The 15,276-nt window shown below is 36.2% G+C and overlaps 3 protein-coding genes across 3 annotated transcripts in view; 1 reads left to right on the forward strand and 2 right to left on the reverse strand.

Annotated features, from left to right (window-relative positions):
- The window catches only part of LOC104765853 (delta(24)-sterol reductase-like), a 3,329-nt gene extending 1,964 nt beyond the window's left edge, over positions 1-1,365 (reverse strand). Inside the window, exons 1-2 of the mRNA XM_010489631.2 lie at positions 1,295-1,365; positions 3-569 (exon numbers count right to left, since the gene is read on the reverse strand). Of these exons, the coding sequence (XP_010487933.1) occupies positions 3-539 (537 nt within the window). The 5' untranslated portion in view covers positions 540-569; positions 1,295-1,365. The remainder of the gene's footprint in view (positions 1-2; positions 570-1,294) is intronic.
- LOC104765854 (tricalbin-3-like) lies at positions 5,205-9,646 on the reverse strand (the record flags this gene model as incomplete). The annotated part of the gene is given in 9 exon segments (XM_010489632.2): positions 5,205-5,441; positions 5,891-6,019; positions 6,098-6,581; positions 7,284-7,382; positions 7,493-7,602; positions 7,811-8,016; positions 8,344-8,362; positions 8,564-8,805; positions 8,925-9,646. Coding segments are annotated over 8 exon segments (1,971 nt in total), but the record flags the coding sequence as incomplete, so codon positions are not given.
- The window catches only part of LOC104765855 (pre-mRNA-processing protein 40C), a 6,589-nt gene continuing 2,461 nt past the window's right edge, over positions 11,149-15,276 (forward strand). The window contains exons 1-8 of the mRNA XM_010489633.2: positions 11,149-11,466; positions 11,860-12,418; positions 12,531-12,670; positions 13,208-13,245; positions 13,486-13,996; positions 14,391-14,474; positions 14,786-14,926; positions 15,056-15,162. Of these exons, the coding sequence (XP_010487935.1) occupies positions 11,308-11,466; positions 11,860-12,418; positions 12,531-12,670; positions 13,208-13,245; positions 13,486-13,996; positions 14,391-14,474; positions 14,786-14,926; positions 15,056-15,162 (1,739 nt within the window). The 5' untranslated portion in view covers positions 11,149-11,307. The remainder of the gene's footprint in view (positions 11,467-11,859; positions 12,419-12,530; positions 12,671-13,207; positions 13,246-13,485; positions 13,997-14,390; positions 14,475-14,785; positions 14,927-15,055; positions 15,163-15,276) is intronic.

Genomic DNA, 15,276 nt, shown 5'->3' on the forward strand with positions numbered 1-15,276 from the left:
AACAAACCATAGATGTGAGAGCTTCCTTCAATACCATATCCATTGATGAGTCCACCAACCGTGAGGTCGTCAAGCTCAGCAACAACGGCAAGAGCTAGGTTCATTGGGACGGTGACACGAGAGATCTGTCCCATGTTGACAAGAGGCTCAACTCTAGCAGTCATCTTCTCCTTGTTGATCTCAAGAACGTTACGGAACTCTCCCAAGTCAACCTCGAAATGTCTGGCTCTCTTGTAGTCAACGTTCCTCATTCCCACGGCGATCCACGGCTTACGTGCAGTGCAGACAAGCCCGTCTTTGGCCGCATCCCTATCCTTAAGCCTTTTGACGACTTTCTTGACATTTTCGTCATGTTCCTTTTGGCGTTTCTCAAATGACTTGGACTCCGACCACAAGTCCCCGAGGTAGATGAGGAAGTAGAGTGTGGCTGAGAATGGAAGGACGATGAAGATGACAATGATCCATCTGAACTTGACAAAGTAATCAACCCATGTCTTCTTCCTCTTCGGCCTTACAAGTGGTGTCTGAAGATCCGACATGTTGCCGACACTCTCAGATTCCTCTCCTTACTTCATCAAAACAAAAAAACAAACAAAATGTAGTAAGTAAACAAACTTTGAGAACTTTTAAATCCATCATTGTACAACTCAACAAGTCTCAAGAATGTCAAAAAAATATGCTCAAAGTCAAAAAAAAATATCGATAAAAACTATGCTCAAAGTCAACTAAACTTGAGAATTCCAGATCCATCACTTTACAAAAAATCGAGGTGGCTCAAGAAATGGGCACAAATCCACCAGAATGTCAAAAATACACTATAGGTGTTAGTTCCTTGAATCCATAAACATTTATATACATGTGCGTGTGTGTGTGTGTATGCAATTAACTTGAGAACACTATAGTGTTGAGTCCATGAGGGGAAACAGTGAGCTAGTAAACAGAGAGACAAAGAGACATGAAGTTATGCTTAAGACCAAAGTGGTACACTTGTTGAAAGGACAAGGAAACATAAAAGTACTGGATTTTGGTTCTAATCTTTAGATCTACCATATATGGTCTTCCTACAAAGCCATCAAACACAGTATGTCTCAAAAAAAACAAAAGATGCAGAGCAAACTTCGAAACTTTGCTTGAAATTCAAAGACTGAGATGGGTTAAAAACTCAAAACCGACATAGTTCACTGGTAGTAACTGTGTAGCAACTATGGACTAAGCAGTTGGAGAGATCTAACGGACAAAAAGATGAATCAGAGCGACTGTGAGAGAGACAGAGAGAGAGGAAGAGAGAGAGTACCTGAAGAATCCAAAGGATGGAGAGAGAGAGAGGATGAGATGGGGGAAGTGTCTGAAGAGTGAGAGAGAGAGAGAGGATTCTCTTATAATAAACGTGATTCAAGCCAGCCTTGCTTAATTTGCATTTATCGCACAAAACAAGGTGATTACCATTATTATTTTCTTTTACTATTATTAATTATAAAATATACTATTAATTTGATAATTTTCAAATTTCTTTATATGTTAAAATCATTATAATATTTTTCTTGGTTTTGTCTTTTTAATTTTTTTATAAAAAAGCTATAAATATTTGTTGATTTAGCAATTATAATTCAGTCTTTGTTGTAATGTTATCACATGTGTTATGTATAATATTTAGTTATATAGTCAGTTTTATAATATTTAATTAGAAGATTTACTGCTAATAAGTATGTAAAAGAGAATTTAAAGGCAAAAATCTAGCAGTTTTAATTTCTTTTAAATAGGAAAATTACCTTTGTTTAGAAAATAATATTTTCAGTTTTGAGAGGTATCCAAAGACTGCAGTACAAAAACTTATACAGTATATGTGAACATTTGTTTTTCTTTCTATATGCATTTTCAAGGGTAGATTGTATTGAATTTTGTTTTCTAAATGCTAGCTATTAGTGTAGAAGTCTAAATGCTAACTTGTTTTTGTTAATAATGTACCTAAAGCATATGCCAAGGTTTCTAAACTAGCCTATCCAATATTTGTTTATTGGCAAACATGTTTTAATTATTATACAACTTTTCATATCATAATAGCTTACATGAATGCATCTCAACCATTTGGTTTTGATACTTTCTACAGGTGACAGTGGTGGATATGTCATGATTGGAGCAAAACTATTTTGGACACTTATCGGAAAACATTGAAGGTAATTAAAAAAAGAAGTCGTTTTCTAAGGGAATCTGCCACACAATAACAATGTCCATATTTTTCATCAGAATTCAAAATATGAAAATTGTTGGTACCATTTATCAGTACCAACATAATAATGGTAACGAAGAAGAAGAAGCTATCATGTTGTTTATTTGGTTAGAAGGCTCTAAATATCTTACACTATATAACCAATAATTTGCGCTCAGGATCTGCTTGAAAAAAAAATGTTTATTCAGTAAACAGAATAATATCCACTTGAACTATAATTAATTCAATGACTTTTTAAAAAAAATTGGTTACACTTTAAAGTACTCAATTGCTCAAAAAGTTTTTTTTTCTTGTCACAAAAAGTAATTGCTTTTTTTTTTTGTAAAATATGTTTTAAGACAATAATTTACAGGGATGATGGCCTGTTTGAGAGGACATCCAGCTCTAGCAAAATCTCACAAACTATATTTTAATATATTTGAAAATCAGAAGAAACTATATTTTACATATGCCAACTATTCATACTCTCTCTCACATTTACAACTACCAATCATGTTTCAATGGAAGTGTATAGAATCTTTTTCCATTTTCTTTTATTTGAGGAACTACTCTCACTCTTTTTAACTTTAACGTCAATTTTTGTATACAACCCATACATATAGACAAATTTATTAAAACAGCAATTTTTGTTTTATTTTATTTTTGGTCAAACTATTGAAATTTGGTTAATCGAAAATTGGTATGGCATAAAGTACAAGCCAATCAATCAGTGACACCAATATTTATATAATAGATACACCAATTTGTTTGTTTTTTTTTTGACAATAATATATTTTTTTTATTATATTAGTTTTTATTTATAAATCCAAGACAAGACAAGACATTACTGTTTTGGTCCAAAGCAAATAAACGCATGCATCATTTCAGCATCAACAAAATAACCATTTTTGTCCATTTATTTTTTTCTGTACCGATTGAAAAGTACTTAGGAGTGAAGCTAAGCTTGTATTCATCCATTCCTTTCTGAACAAATCAGAATTTTGTATATAATATTTCCTTTAAAAAATAAATCAAAATTAAATAAAAAGTAAAACAAATTAAGAAAATAAATTTTGTATACTTTTAATTAAGAAAAATTAAATATTAGTTTGGTTTAGATTTTACAATTAAACAAAGTTATATATCGGTCTGAATTTATAAATAAGAATTAGAGTTTAGATTTTACAATTAAAACGAAATTATATGTTGGTTGGTTTACAAATGAAGTGGTTAGAGTTTAGATTTTACAATTAGAACAAATTATATGCCGGTTTGGATTTACCAATAATGTGGTTAGGGTTTAGTTTTTACAATTAGTTTGAAATTATACGTCGGTTTACAAATGAAATAATTAGGATTTCGATTTTATAATTCGAACGAAATTATATATCAATTTGGATTTTTTATTTTACAACCATGTATACACGTTTTGTTTCTTTATTTTATAAGAGAAATTTTTATTTTGCAATAATGTATAGACATTTTGTCCGTACTGATTTTACTTCGTAGCTCCATAATTTAAAAAGAATTGTGAACCAACACTTATAATTACTAATAGTGTGATTTATGAAATATTGGAGTGCATAATTAATTAATGACTAAACACTTAATTATATAATTCTATTGAAAATATGTATTATGTTAAAAAGTGGAGAAAGAAAAGGACAAAAGAGAACGGAGAAACCAAAGAAAGAGAGTTGAAGATTAACAAAAACTAAACTATCTAATCTATAAACGAGGACTGTCCACCTCCACATGTGCCTGACGTGATCTCAACTCCTTCACGTGATTTCTCTCCCTCCTTTTTAATACTACTATAATAAAATTAGTGTTATTTATCTCACTTATATTAATCCCTTTTTAACATTGTTTTCTGCACTTCCTTTTCATTACTAATTTTTCTGAAAAAAATCCCATTGTTTAATGCACCCACGATCCCGTTTTAATTTTATAAAACTGGTTTACTTTGTAGTGTTCTTTGATTTGCATAATTCTTCAGATCTAATCGTCCCCTTAACGTGCAATTAAGTAATACATCTCACATCTGGAACACGTTAAATTAAACTGTAGGTTGCATTCGTGTTTAGCATTATATATATATAACCCCCATGATTTGAGCAATATCAATCAATTATTCCAAAAACATAATCTTTTGGTTTTCGTGACTTTTCTTCATTAGACGGATTTATATATTGTTATCGTACTCTGTAAAATTTTAACGGAAACATGTTACTTCAACATTGAAAAGACAATCTTCTCAACAAGAAAACGAGCAGACAATGACATGGATACTTCTTGCGCCTTTGGCTTGTGGTTTAAAGCCCTGAGAAAACAAAATTCATAGACCAAAAGTATTAATATTTCCAACCTGTGTAGCATCAACGAAAATTGCTAAACTAATCCTAGAAAGAAAGGCGATGCAGACATTTCACGGTTTGTTAGATTATTGTAATCTGTAATCTGTAAATTGCTATACGCAAACACCAAAAACAAAAGATTCATTCATATCATAGCTATAGAGGCCTATAGTGTACTGAATTGTGTTCCCTACGTTGCGGGTTGTGCAATGTTAAAATAAAGCAAGGAGTTTAATATCTTCCCTTAACGAGACGGGCTCATAAAGATGAGTTAGATTGGGAAGAAAGGAGATTAGCTAATTATAGGGCCATGAGAACTTTTAAGATCTTCCTAACATGATCTAGCAAGACAAAGATTAATAGCAAATAGGAAACAAACAGAAGATGAAAATGTACCTTGTTTAGACTGCGCATCGACATCCCCATTTTAACTTTTTGTTGCTCCTCCAAAAAAGCATACCAATGGCAGAATATTACAGTTGCTGTATCCAACAACAGGAACAAAACTAGAAGAAGAACAAGAAAAATCTAGGTGAAAAAACTCATTACTACTCCTAAGTGTAAACTTCCACACTTTTCTCAAGCCTACAAGTTGGTGACTGCTAATAGCAGGTGTCTTCGTGCAATGTGTAATGGAATCCTTGCAGAAAAATTAATCTTTATTTGAACAGAGAATAATTGTTCTCATGTACTATAACAAACCATTGGTATACACGTTGATTCACAGTTGTAAGAGATTGGGTGAAATGGACCCTAAAACTTTGTCTCGCCAATAAGCGCCCCTCTTCTACATGCATGCAACAGCATTAGAATGTAAACACAAAACTGTGACCTCGTTATAAGCCATCTCTAAGGCTGAGAAGAGAAAATTAACCAACCTGCCATTAGATAAGAGGCTTTGGTCAGTCATCAACAATAGGACACTAATAAATGCAAACTGCAGAAAAGGACTATGACACATTGAATAGAAGACTCATCAAACCATTGCACAAATTGCACAATCTCTACAAAATACCACACTGGTTTTTACGTTTCTACTGTTAACAGTAATGTCAGGTTCTCATTATCATCTCAATTCAGAAACTTTGGTTCATCATTTTCAACTTAGTGTACATAGTTTTATCTAACTGACAACTCTTTTTCGAGTATATATAAAGCCAAAACAGAAACTACGCCCAGCAAAAATCGATACAGTGATTTCAGTAAAGATTGCAAGGTTGGTTCTCAACTATACGCAGAGATTCCATATATACTCAATGAATTCGACTGATATTGGCGGTTATAGGCAGAACTCACAAAATTTTCATTTCTAGGTTCACAGACTTACTTTGGAAAAATAAATCGCTAGTGATCCATACAACACCATGTTACGGGTTGAAGAAACTTGAGCCGCCCATATTGATAGCAACGAGCGCCAGTACAGAAGTGATTACGCTGAACCACAACAATGCTAATCCTGAAATTACAAAGCTTAATAGTTTTAGAACAAGCAACTATAGAAACAAAATTATCATAAGACAGAGCCTTCATATACCTCCATCACCAATAGAACCTCTATCGGCATTCACATTTTTCACTTCTAAATCTGATATGTCCCCACTGACAGGATCTTTCGGTCGAGATTTTGAGTCCGCCCCAGCCTTTGAAGGAAGTGGTGTCACGCTTGATTCACCATCATCAAGTTTATTGCTCCCAGCTTCTGATGAAACTATGCCTTGAAATTCCTCACTCAAAATCAATGCAGACAGCACGTTCATAAATGACTCTTGATTAATATCATCAGAAGGAATCTTGTCATTCTGCCTAGGTTCTTCCGAATCAGACATTTCATCATCAGAAGCATCTGCATAAGTGGCTTTTGCGTTGCGTTTATCATCTTCTTCATCCTCCACGTATGCTTTGTATGTAAGCCGGAGTAGTATTTCTCCAGCAGATCCCTTTCCGAACAAACTCCAACCACCTCGCAAACTAACAATTTTGTCTGTAGGAACAGTATCTGGCAGTGATTCAAGGTCAACCTGGATGTATAACAAAGTAATAAGGTCATGTAGACAGCAAAATTTGATATTCATCAATTTCCTGGTAATTTATGTAGAGTCGCAGATTAATAGGTAAGCAATTGTGACAATGTTATCAGAGCAGAGGCTGACTACTCAAACTACAGCATCAATAAACAATTATATGTGTTGTCAGGTTTTTGTGCAGAAAACATGTGAAGTGGTTGAATAGAAGCCGGAATTGGAATTGTGCCAAGAATAGCCAAGTGAATAAAGGTGACCTTTCTATACTGACAAGAAGATCAATAACCGATAGGATGCGTAACCTGAACAATGAGGCGCAAACTTTTAATAAGAGGTGTGACATACTCGCATAATACCAGGTACTACTAATACAGCAAAGGCATTGTCATTAGCAACTACTGTTCACCCACTGTTTTTCTTACTCATTCAATCGCATAATTTTACATCATAAATTAACAGCAGGCTGCTATCTTCTTAGCAATGGTGATAGTTCTCAGTCTCATCTTCTCAATTCAAACCCTTTAGTTGAAACATTGTGCAGAGAATAACAGGATGAAATTGGTTCTTGTATTATGAATAACAAACATGAAAAAGCTAGCCACTGAAGTAGACAATCATCATCTTAAGAAATCATTTATGTTAATATATTGAGCTATTCTTTTGCTGATTACAAATAGAAGAAAAAGAAAGGTGATTTACCTCTCCGCTACCAATAGCCATATCGGCAAATCCAAGACAGTCGTTGACTTCAATTTGTAACACTTGCTCTCTAGGATTTGAAACAAGGAATTGGAAGTCCTGACCATATTTTTGATAGATAAATTTTCCATATAATATTAGCAATTTAACAAATTCTGATTCACCACCAGATTATGAATAAGCCATTGAGATATAGTCGGCAGTTCAACCTGATTCCAGATTGGCTGACCAGGAGCCCCAAACACTGTAGTTTGACTGTTCTTTTTACTGCGGATAACTTGATCACCTATTCGTAAAATAACATATGGATCTGTTCTACCTGTTACAAATTATCAAACAAAATGTGATGAATGAAGGAACATGTAAAGTTGATGAAAGAATTCTCTAAATCTGCTATAGCATTAGTATATCTGAGTGCTCAACGAATTCAAATGAACTTAAGGGTGTATATAGACAATACAACAACACAGACTGCTAGAGAACAATGAACTGAAGAAGAAAAAAGCTGTGGAGTGAGTATAACTTACCAGAGAACATGTATGGAAGTTTCTGGGCATTTACAAGAGTAACAGACAGTTCCCCAATAAAATCCTTGTTCCCTTCCTGCATTTCTCCCGATTTTAAGTCTTCTGAAACAGGCCCAACAGCTTTTCCTTTCTGGAAATCCAAGACAATTTTCTTTGGGCGGACAAATAATCGAGGCAAATCTTCTGTCAACAGTTTGGTCAAAAACCTGAGCGAGATAAAGCAAAGTAAGGAGGAAAGAAACTGATATATCCAAAAATCAAGGAGGATAAACAATCAACAGATGACAAATGCTAAAATGAATACCAGTATCTGATAAAAACCATGCAGTATTGCAACTTAATGTAATGCTCCCAAAAATCACAGAAGAAAAGAAAACAAAAATATAGCTAAAAGAAGTTACGAAACTCCTCTCTACGACTATAAACCTCATTTCAACAGGAAACAACTTATCAAGTACAAAGCGCTTCAAGTTAAACCAATCCAGTATTGAACCATTGATTGAAAAAAAAAAGTAAGGACCGGCAAGACTTACATTGATAAAAGAGGAATTCCTGATGTCATCATCCAAAGCATTCATGCAAAAAAAAGACGAAAATGATATGAGCAAGTGATAATGTACATCGTCGTAAAACTAGAGGAGATGTCCTTCCACATTATTCTGGGATAGTTAATAGTATAACCTTCCACATTATATATGGTCAACAACTTAACAATCACCAAATAAATGATCGTGTATTATGATTAACTCATACCCATTACATTAAACAATCGGAATGGTGCAAGCTCAAATTTGATCTTTGGAAGTGATACAAAAGCCCATGATGCTGCTCCAACCCAAGGCGCAGAGGGAATCAATCTTAATTTAACCCATAGCTCACCGTCAATGTCAAAATCCCGAATGCCGACTGGCACGACTACTGGAATAATACCAAATTTTAAAGAGAGCTTTAACAACATCCGAGCACCACCAGTATACCGAAGACCAATCTGGTACCTATAAGAAGAAAAACGAGAGCATAAGCAACCTTCAACTGAACCGTGAAAAATGGGATTATTACCTAACATATGAGAGACCAAGTATCATAGACAATAGCAACAAGGTACAAAACTTACTGCAAGTCATTGACACGGCGAGATGTCCTCCTCTCAACATTTCTAACAGACAAAGGCTCATCCCCAAGAGAGAACTGCTTGATCTCAACTCTCTGCACATAATCCGGCTTCTTCAGGTCATCAATAACTGGTTGCAACAATCCAACAAGCCAATTCTCAATCCCACCTCTATAAACTTTCCAAAGCTTCACCACCACCATGTTAACCCACTCCACAGACTCTTTCCTTTGCAAATCCTTCTCAAGGGACAAAGAGAAGCTCGTGGGAACCTGTGGCCAGTGCCCAACTCCTCTTTCCCCTACGTCATTGCTCATCTGTCTCCGCCTCTTTCTCCACGTCCATAGCTTATCACAAAGAACACCAACAAAGAAGAAGAACGCGAACAGACCAATAGCATCACGACTAATCGGTGGTGATGGGAGTGGATGGATTGTACCTAGCTGAGTCCTGAGCTTATCCACAATCGGGTCTTCTCTAAAGCTAGTGAAATTGTTTCTGTCACCCTGAATTACAGACTCCTGAGATTCTTCTTCTTCATCCTCGAATTCATTGGAAAAACGAGTGACCACAAGACTCCTTGAAGCTCTTCTCGCTGAATCCGCTAATCCTATATTCTTCGCATCGCTACTGCGAATTCCGCTGGAAACAAACCTCAAATTCGAATTAGAATTCGCCGCGTGAACTCTGAACTTCCGACGGAGGACCCGTCTCTTCGCGAATCCATCGCAGAACACAATCAGGCCGCCGTGGTCTAATTTAGAGCACGGACATAACATACGGCGAGACACATAAGCGTGGGACAAATCGAAACGAGGACAAGAAGAAGATTGTAGAATCATTATTCACCAGAAACTCCACGCAAGTGAACCTAATTGACGCATCTCTCCGCCGATAACACAGCCAGAACACACATACACAATAACGAATGTCTGACAGCTATAGTATCGTTAACACTGAACACAACACGGTAGCAGAGAAGCCTGTGACCCACTTAGGGTTTCAGATAAGAAAAATCAAATCGAGAAGGTTCGAAAAGAATAGAGACAAGGCAGGGAGAGATTGCAGAAGATTGAAGAATGCAGTGATCGGTGGAGAGTCTATCGTCGTATCGTGCCCTTTTGTTTGTTTTGTACCTATGCGACCCAGCAGAAGAATATGCGACTTATATAATAAAAGCCCCTCTCAAGTCTCAATGCTTGCTGTTTTTTTTTTGTGGAACGCGTTATTAAAATAAATTGTATTCCCTGTTCTTATTGGTAAATGGGCTACTCATTCTTAATCTGGTCTATCATCAGTTCAATACGTTATAGAAAATCTTGGGTATCGTATTGGTATCTTGAGAGGTCGGCGACCTAACTAGTTCGTAATACTTTGCTTATTGGATTCTTCCACGTTTGGGTCGGAGTCGGCACCTCAGCCACACTTTTATGTCCTTTTTACAATTAAAAAAACAAAACATATACTAAGAAAATGGCTTTTAAAGAGGAATTAGCTAATGGCCCAGATTCCTCCGACCCTCCCGACCATAGCGAGTGGTAGGTGTGAATACATGTTCTCACTTCTCAGTCAGAAATATGATTGAAAGATACGGTTTAATAAATAAAACTAAAAGGGTTGACGTTGAAATCGAACGGCTACTAATTGTTTGAAAAAAATTGATTCAGTTTTTATGATTCGATCGTCTATATTCCTTAACTACATAGTGAACCCATCGTTGACTAATTTTTGGTGGTATAATGATTGATTTACCTATGTGAAAATAATACCAATCATAAATTGACTATTGTGATTGCTTACAAGTTACAACGAGAGAAAAATTTGACGTTCCATTCCGTACATTCCGAAATTAATTTGAGCTACGGCTGATCTCTTGGTTATAAAAAGAACCATGTTTATCAAGTGTTGTTTTCTTTTGTCATTGCAATTCTCATGCTCAGTCAACTTTCGATCATTCTCAAGTTTGAATAGGCTTTTCTATACGCTTTTTGAATTAAAATAAAATAAAATAAAATAAAACATGAACAACGTGCGCAGTCATATAGTAACATAGTGTACGTACAAGGAAACACACTTAGCGGTGGGTCAAATAAAAAAATATGGGCTAATTCATAAATTGATCTTAAAATATAAGGTTTATTCCGGTAAATAATAAAACACATCCTTCCTTCTTTTTTTTTTTCCCTCGGAACGTAAAATCTCAGCCGTCCATCGTTTCAATCATCCTACGACTATCTATACCGTCGGCTGAAGTACGTCCTCTCCTGAATCGGGGAACATCGACTTGTGTGATTCCTCCCTCCACGCTCCTAAACCCTAGCTTCTTCATTCGCCCGGCGATTTCTTGTTGGCGACTGTTACTTGATACCGCTACATATCTACTCCGATGCAAGGGGATAATTCAACGGAGCCGCCGTATACGACGACGGCATCTACTGGGCAGGGTATATCCGTCCGTCCTCCTCCAAGTGGTCCAGTCTTAGCCAATGCTTCGAGCGTCTCTCCAGGAATTCAATCGGAGCTGAAGGAGCAACCCTCTATGTCTGTATGTTGTTCAATGCTCAATTCTGATTGTTTACATTATCTTGTTCATCTCGTATGCTGTTAAACTCCTAGAGAGGCTTTATCTTGGTTCTAGTTCTTGTTTTTGATGTGGTTTTGGGTAGAACCTTATACAAGAACGTGTGGTATACTGAGTTATAGAAGGATTCTTTAATAATTAGATGAATTCATGTCTTTACACCAGCTATGAAAATCTTTCTCGCTTATTGAGTATCGAAGTTTTGGGTCATTTTGCTTAAATTCACTAATAGACTTTGTCATGGTTTAACCTTGTTTGGTATATGCTTTGAGCTCAGGCTGATTTATCTGTATTCAGGTCATTTCCTTTTAGTCTCTAGATTAGTTCCCTGATGTATTTTTTTTTGCTGTTGTGCAGATTGCTAATACAGGTTTTGTCTCTCAGTCAGTTCCGTCTCCTGTTACTGCACAATGGAGTTCCAATGCAGCTGCCTCCTCAAATGTTAATCTCATAACTCAAGCTTCGCCCATGCTACAAAATCTGCCTTTTGGTAGACCAGGAACACTTGCCCCTCCTGGACTAATGATATCTCCGCCTGCTTTTCTTGGTTCCAACCCTTTTTCTACAACTCCAAGACCCGGGATGTCTGGAGGTCCTCCGCAAATCAACCCTTTTAATCATCCGCACATGTATCCTCCATATCACTCACAGCCTACAATGCCTGGAGCGCCTCAAGGAGTGTGGTTGCAGCCCCCTCCTATGGGTGGTATTCCCAGGGCACCATTTCTTTCACATCCTACTCCCTTTCCTGGTTCATATCCATTTCCAGTTCGTGGAATCTCTCCTAACGTACCATATTCTGGTTCTCAACCTCTTGGTGCCATTCCTATGGGAAGTCTTGGCAACGTTCATGCACTACCAGGTCATCAGCTTGATAAATCTTCCGGACAAAAGACAGAAGCACTCTCAGGAATCGGTATGCTCGAGGTTTCATGATAGATTACTGATCCATGTAAGAGCTGTTTGACCTTAATGGTTATTCTATGTAGTCTACATACCCTTTATCAGGATCATCTTGTATTTTGCAGATGACAGAGCTGGGACTCAACCAGTAGGGAATCGGTTGGATGCCTGGACTGCACATAAATCAGAAACAGGAGTACTTTACTATTATAATTCCGTTACAGGGCAATCGACCTACGAAAAGCCTCCTGGTTTTGGAGGGGAGGTGAGTATAGCTGACTACATAGCTTGTTCATTAGTATGTCTATTCCATACGCAATTGATATCATATCCGGGCTATTTCCCTTCACGACATGTCACTTAGGAGAGTTCGTGTCTATAATAGGTATTTGCATTTTTGGTATTTGTGTCAAAGTTTTAAAATGTCGGACTTTGATTTAGATTGTTTTGAAAGTCCTAGATGTCATATGTTCATTAGCTGCTGAAAATTCTCTATTTTCTGTGACTTATATTTAGTATCCAAATTTGGTTTACATATACTACCACAGTTGTGAAGTTGCTTAAGATTGTCGAGTTACATTATTGCAGTAATCTTGTTGTAAGAGCATCTGATTTGTTTCAAAGTCCAGTTTAAGTTATTCACAGGCCGTATATATGGTTTTCTTGCGATTTGATGCTACTGCAGATGAAGGATATTTGTCTGATTTTACCTTGATAATGCATGCACATTATCTTCATGTTGCCCTAATCCTTAGAGTTTTTAAGCAATTTCTAATCTATACTTTTTTCTTAACTTTTGCAGCCTGATAAAGTGCTGGTGCAGCCAATTCCTGTATCTATGTGAGTTCTCAGATTTAGACTTTCTATGATAAAATTTGTTGTCATATTTTTATTGATACATGTTAGATTGGTTATGTGTGAGACATTATATCGTTTTATTACTCGTGTATGAATCTTGTACTAGGTCGCCAACTATCTCATTCCCATGAAATCAATAAATTTATGTTTTGTTAAGTAACGTCCAGCCTGCTAAAGTATGTACAGCTTATACAGATCTCATTTGACTTGTACCGAATGTAGGGAGAATTTACCTGGGACGGATTGGGCTCTTGTGTCCACAAATGACGGCAAAAAGTATTACTACAACAATAAAACAAAGGTTAGCAGTTGGCAAATTCCGGCAGAGGTGAAAGATTTGGGGAAGAAACCGGAGGAGAGGGCTGTGGAGAGTTTAGCTTCTGTGCCTAGTACTGATTTAACTGAAAAGGGTTCTGATCAAGCAAGTTTGAGCGCACCTGCTATTATCAATGGAGGCCGGGATGCTGCATCTCTAAAAACTACAAATTTTGGTTCGTCTGCACTGGATTTAGTGAAAAAGAAACTACATGATTCGGGAGTGCCTGTCTCATCTACGACAACATCTGAAGCAAATGGTGGTAAAGAAATTGAGGTCACACCAAGTGGAGAAATTGGAAACGGTTCGGGTAAGGTAAATGATGCTCCTGAAGCTGGTGACCTTTCTGATTCTTCTTCAGATTCCGAAGATGAAGATAGTGGACCATCGAAGGAAGAGTATTTCAAAAAGTTTAAGGTACTGTAGCCTGGATCTGTAAATAGCGCTTGCGATAGTTTTATTTGTCTTTTTCGATGTTGGGTGTGGTATATATATCTTTTATCATGTTTTCTTTTAATTTAGCCATTCAGATGCATCTGATTAAAAGCATTCTAGAGAAGAAGAGAATATCTTGAATTGAAATTTTCCTCTGTAGATGGATCTTGTTGGTATATCAGGATGTCATACTGCTTTGCATGTTTCAAGCATTGAAAATTTCGTATATGGATCTTGTTGAAATATTGGAATGTCGTAATTCTTTGCATGTTTAATTATCATTGATAATGGTGCCAACTTTTGGTGGAAAACATGAAATTATCCAAATTGAAGTTTATTTTCTAATATCTTGTTCCTTATTACTGTATCCTGGCAGGAAATGCTGAAAGAGAAAGGAATAGCACCGTTTTCTAAATGGGAGAAGGAATTGCCAAAAATTATCTTTGACCCTCGCTTTAAGGTGTGTCAAACCTAAAGATCGACACCATATTTTGATTTCACGTCTATGTTTCTTTCCTTGGATTCGCTTGTGACTTGTACATTTCCAGTTAATTCTTTGCAATATTAGCTACGTAAAGGTTTGACGGTTTAGAGCCATTATGCTTTATTGCTTATCCACCCCACCCAGAAACATTGTGATGCTGAGGAACTAGTGATGTGTTAATTTTAAAATTTTCCTATCATTTCGTTTTTTTTCAAGCAATACCAAGTCAATCTGTTAGTAGACTTTTTAATCATGTATTTATATGGGGAGTTCATTTTTTCTTTCAGGCAATACCAAGTCATTCTGTTAGAAGATCTTTGTTCGAGCAGTACGTAAAGACACGCGCTGAAGAAGAACGTAGGGAAAAGCGTGCTGCTCATAAGGCAGCTATTGAAGGTTTCAGGCAGTTGCTGGATGAAGCGTCTACGGTAAATCATTTTAATGAACTGAATTTATTTTTACTTTGGATGTCCTTAAACATTATTATTATTTGGTTTGGGATGTTCTCAATTTCTATATCTCTTGTGGGAATTTATTATCATCCTGATTTTTTCCAGGACATTGATCAACACACTGATTATCGTGCTTTTAAAAAGAAATGGGGGAATGATCTCCGGTTCGAAGCACTTGAGCGGAAGGAACGGGAGGCTTTGCTGAAAGAAAGGTACCAATCTATATCTTGCGATCATATATTATGTATGTTAAAAAGTTTTCTTATAACCTTAAATTTTATACTGGATGTGTCTTTCCCTGTTGCTTTGTTTTTTTTTTTTTTTTT

This window comes from Camelina sativa, chromosome 19 (genome assembly GCF_000633955.1).
Source record: "Camelina sativa cultivar DH55 chromosome 19, Cs, whole genome shotgun sequence".
NCBI lineage: Eukaryota > Viridiplantae > Streptophyta > Magnoliopsida > Brassicales > Brassicaceae > Camelina > Camelina sativa.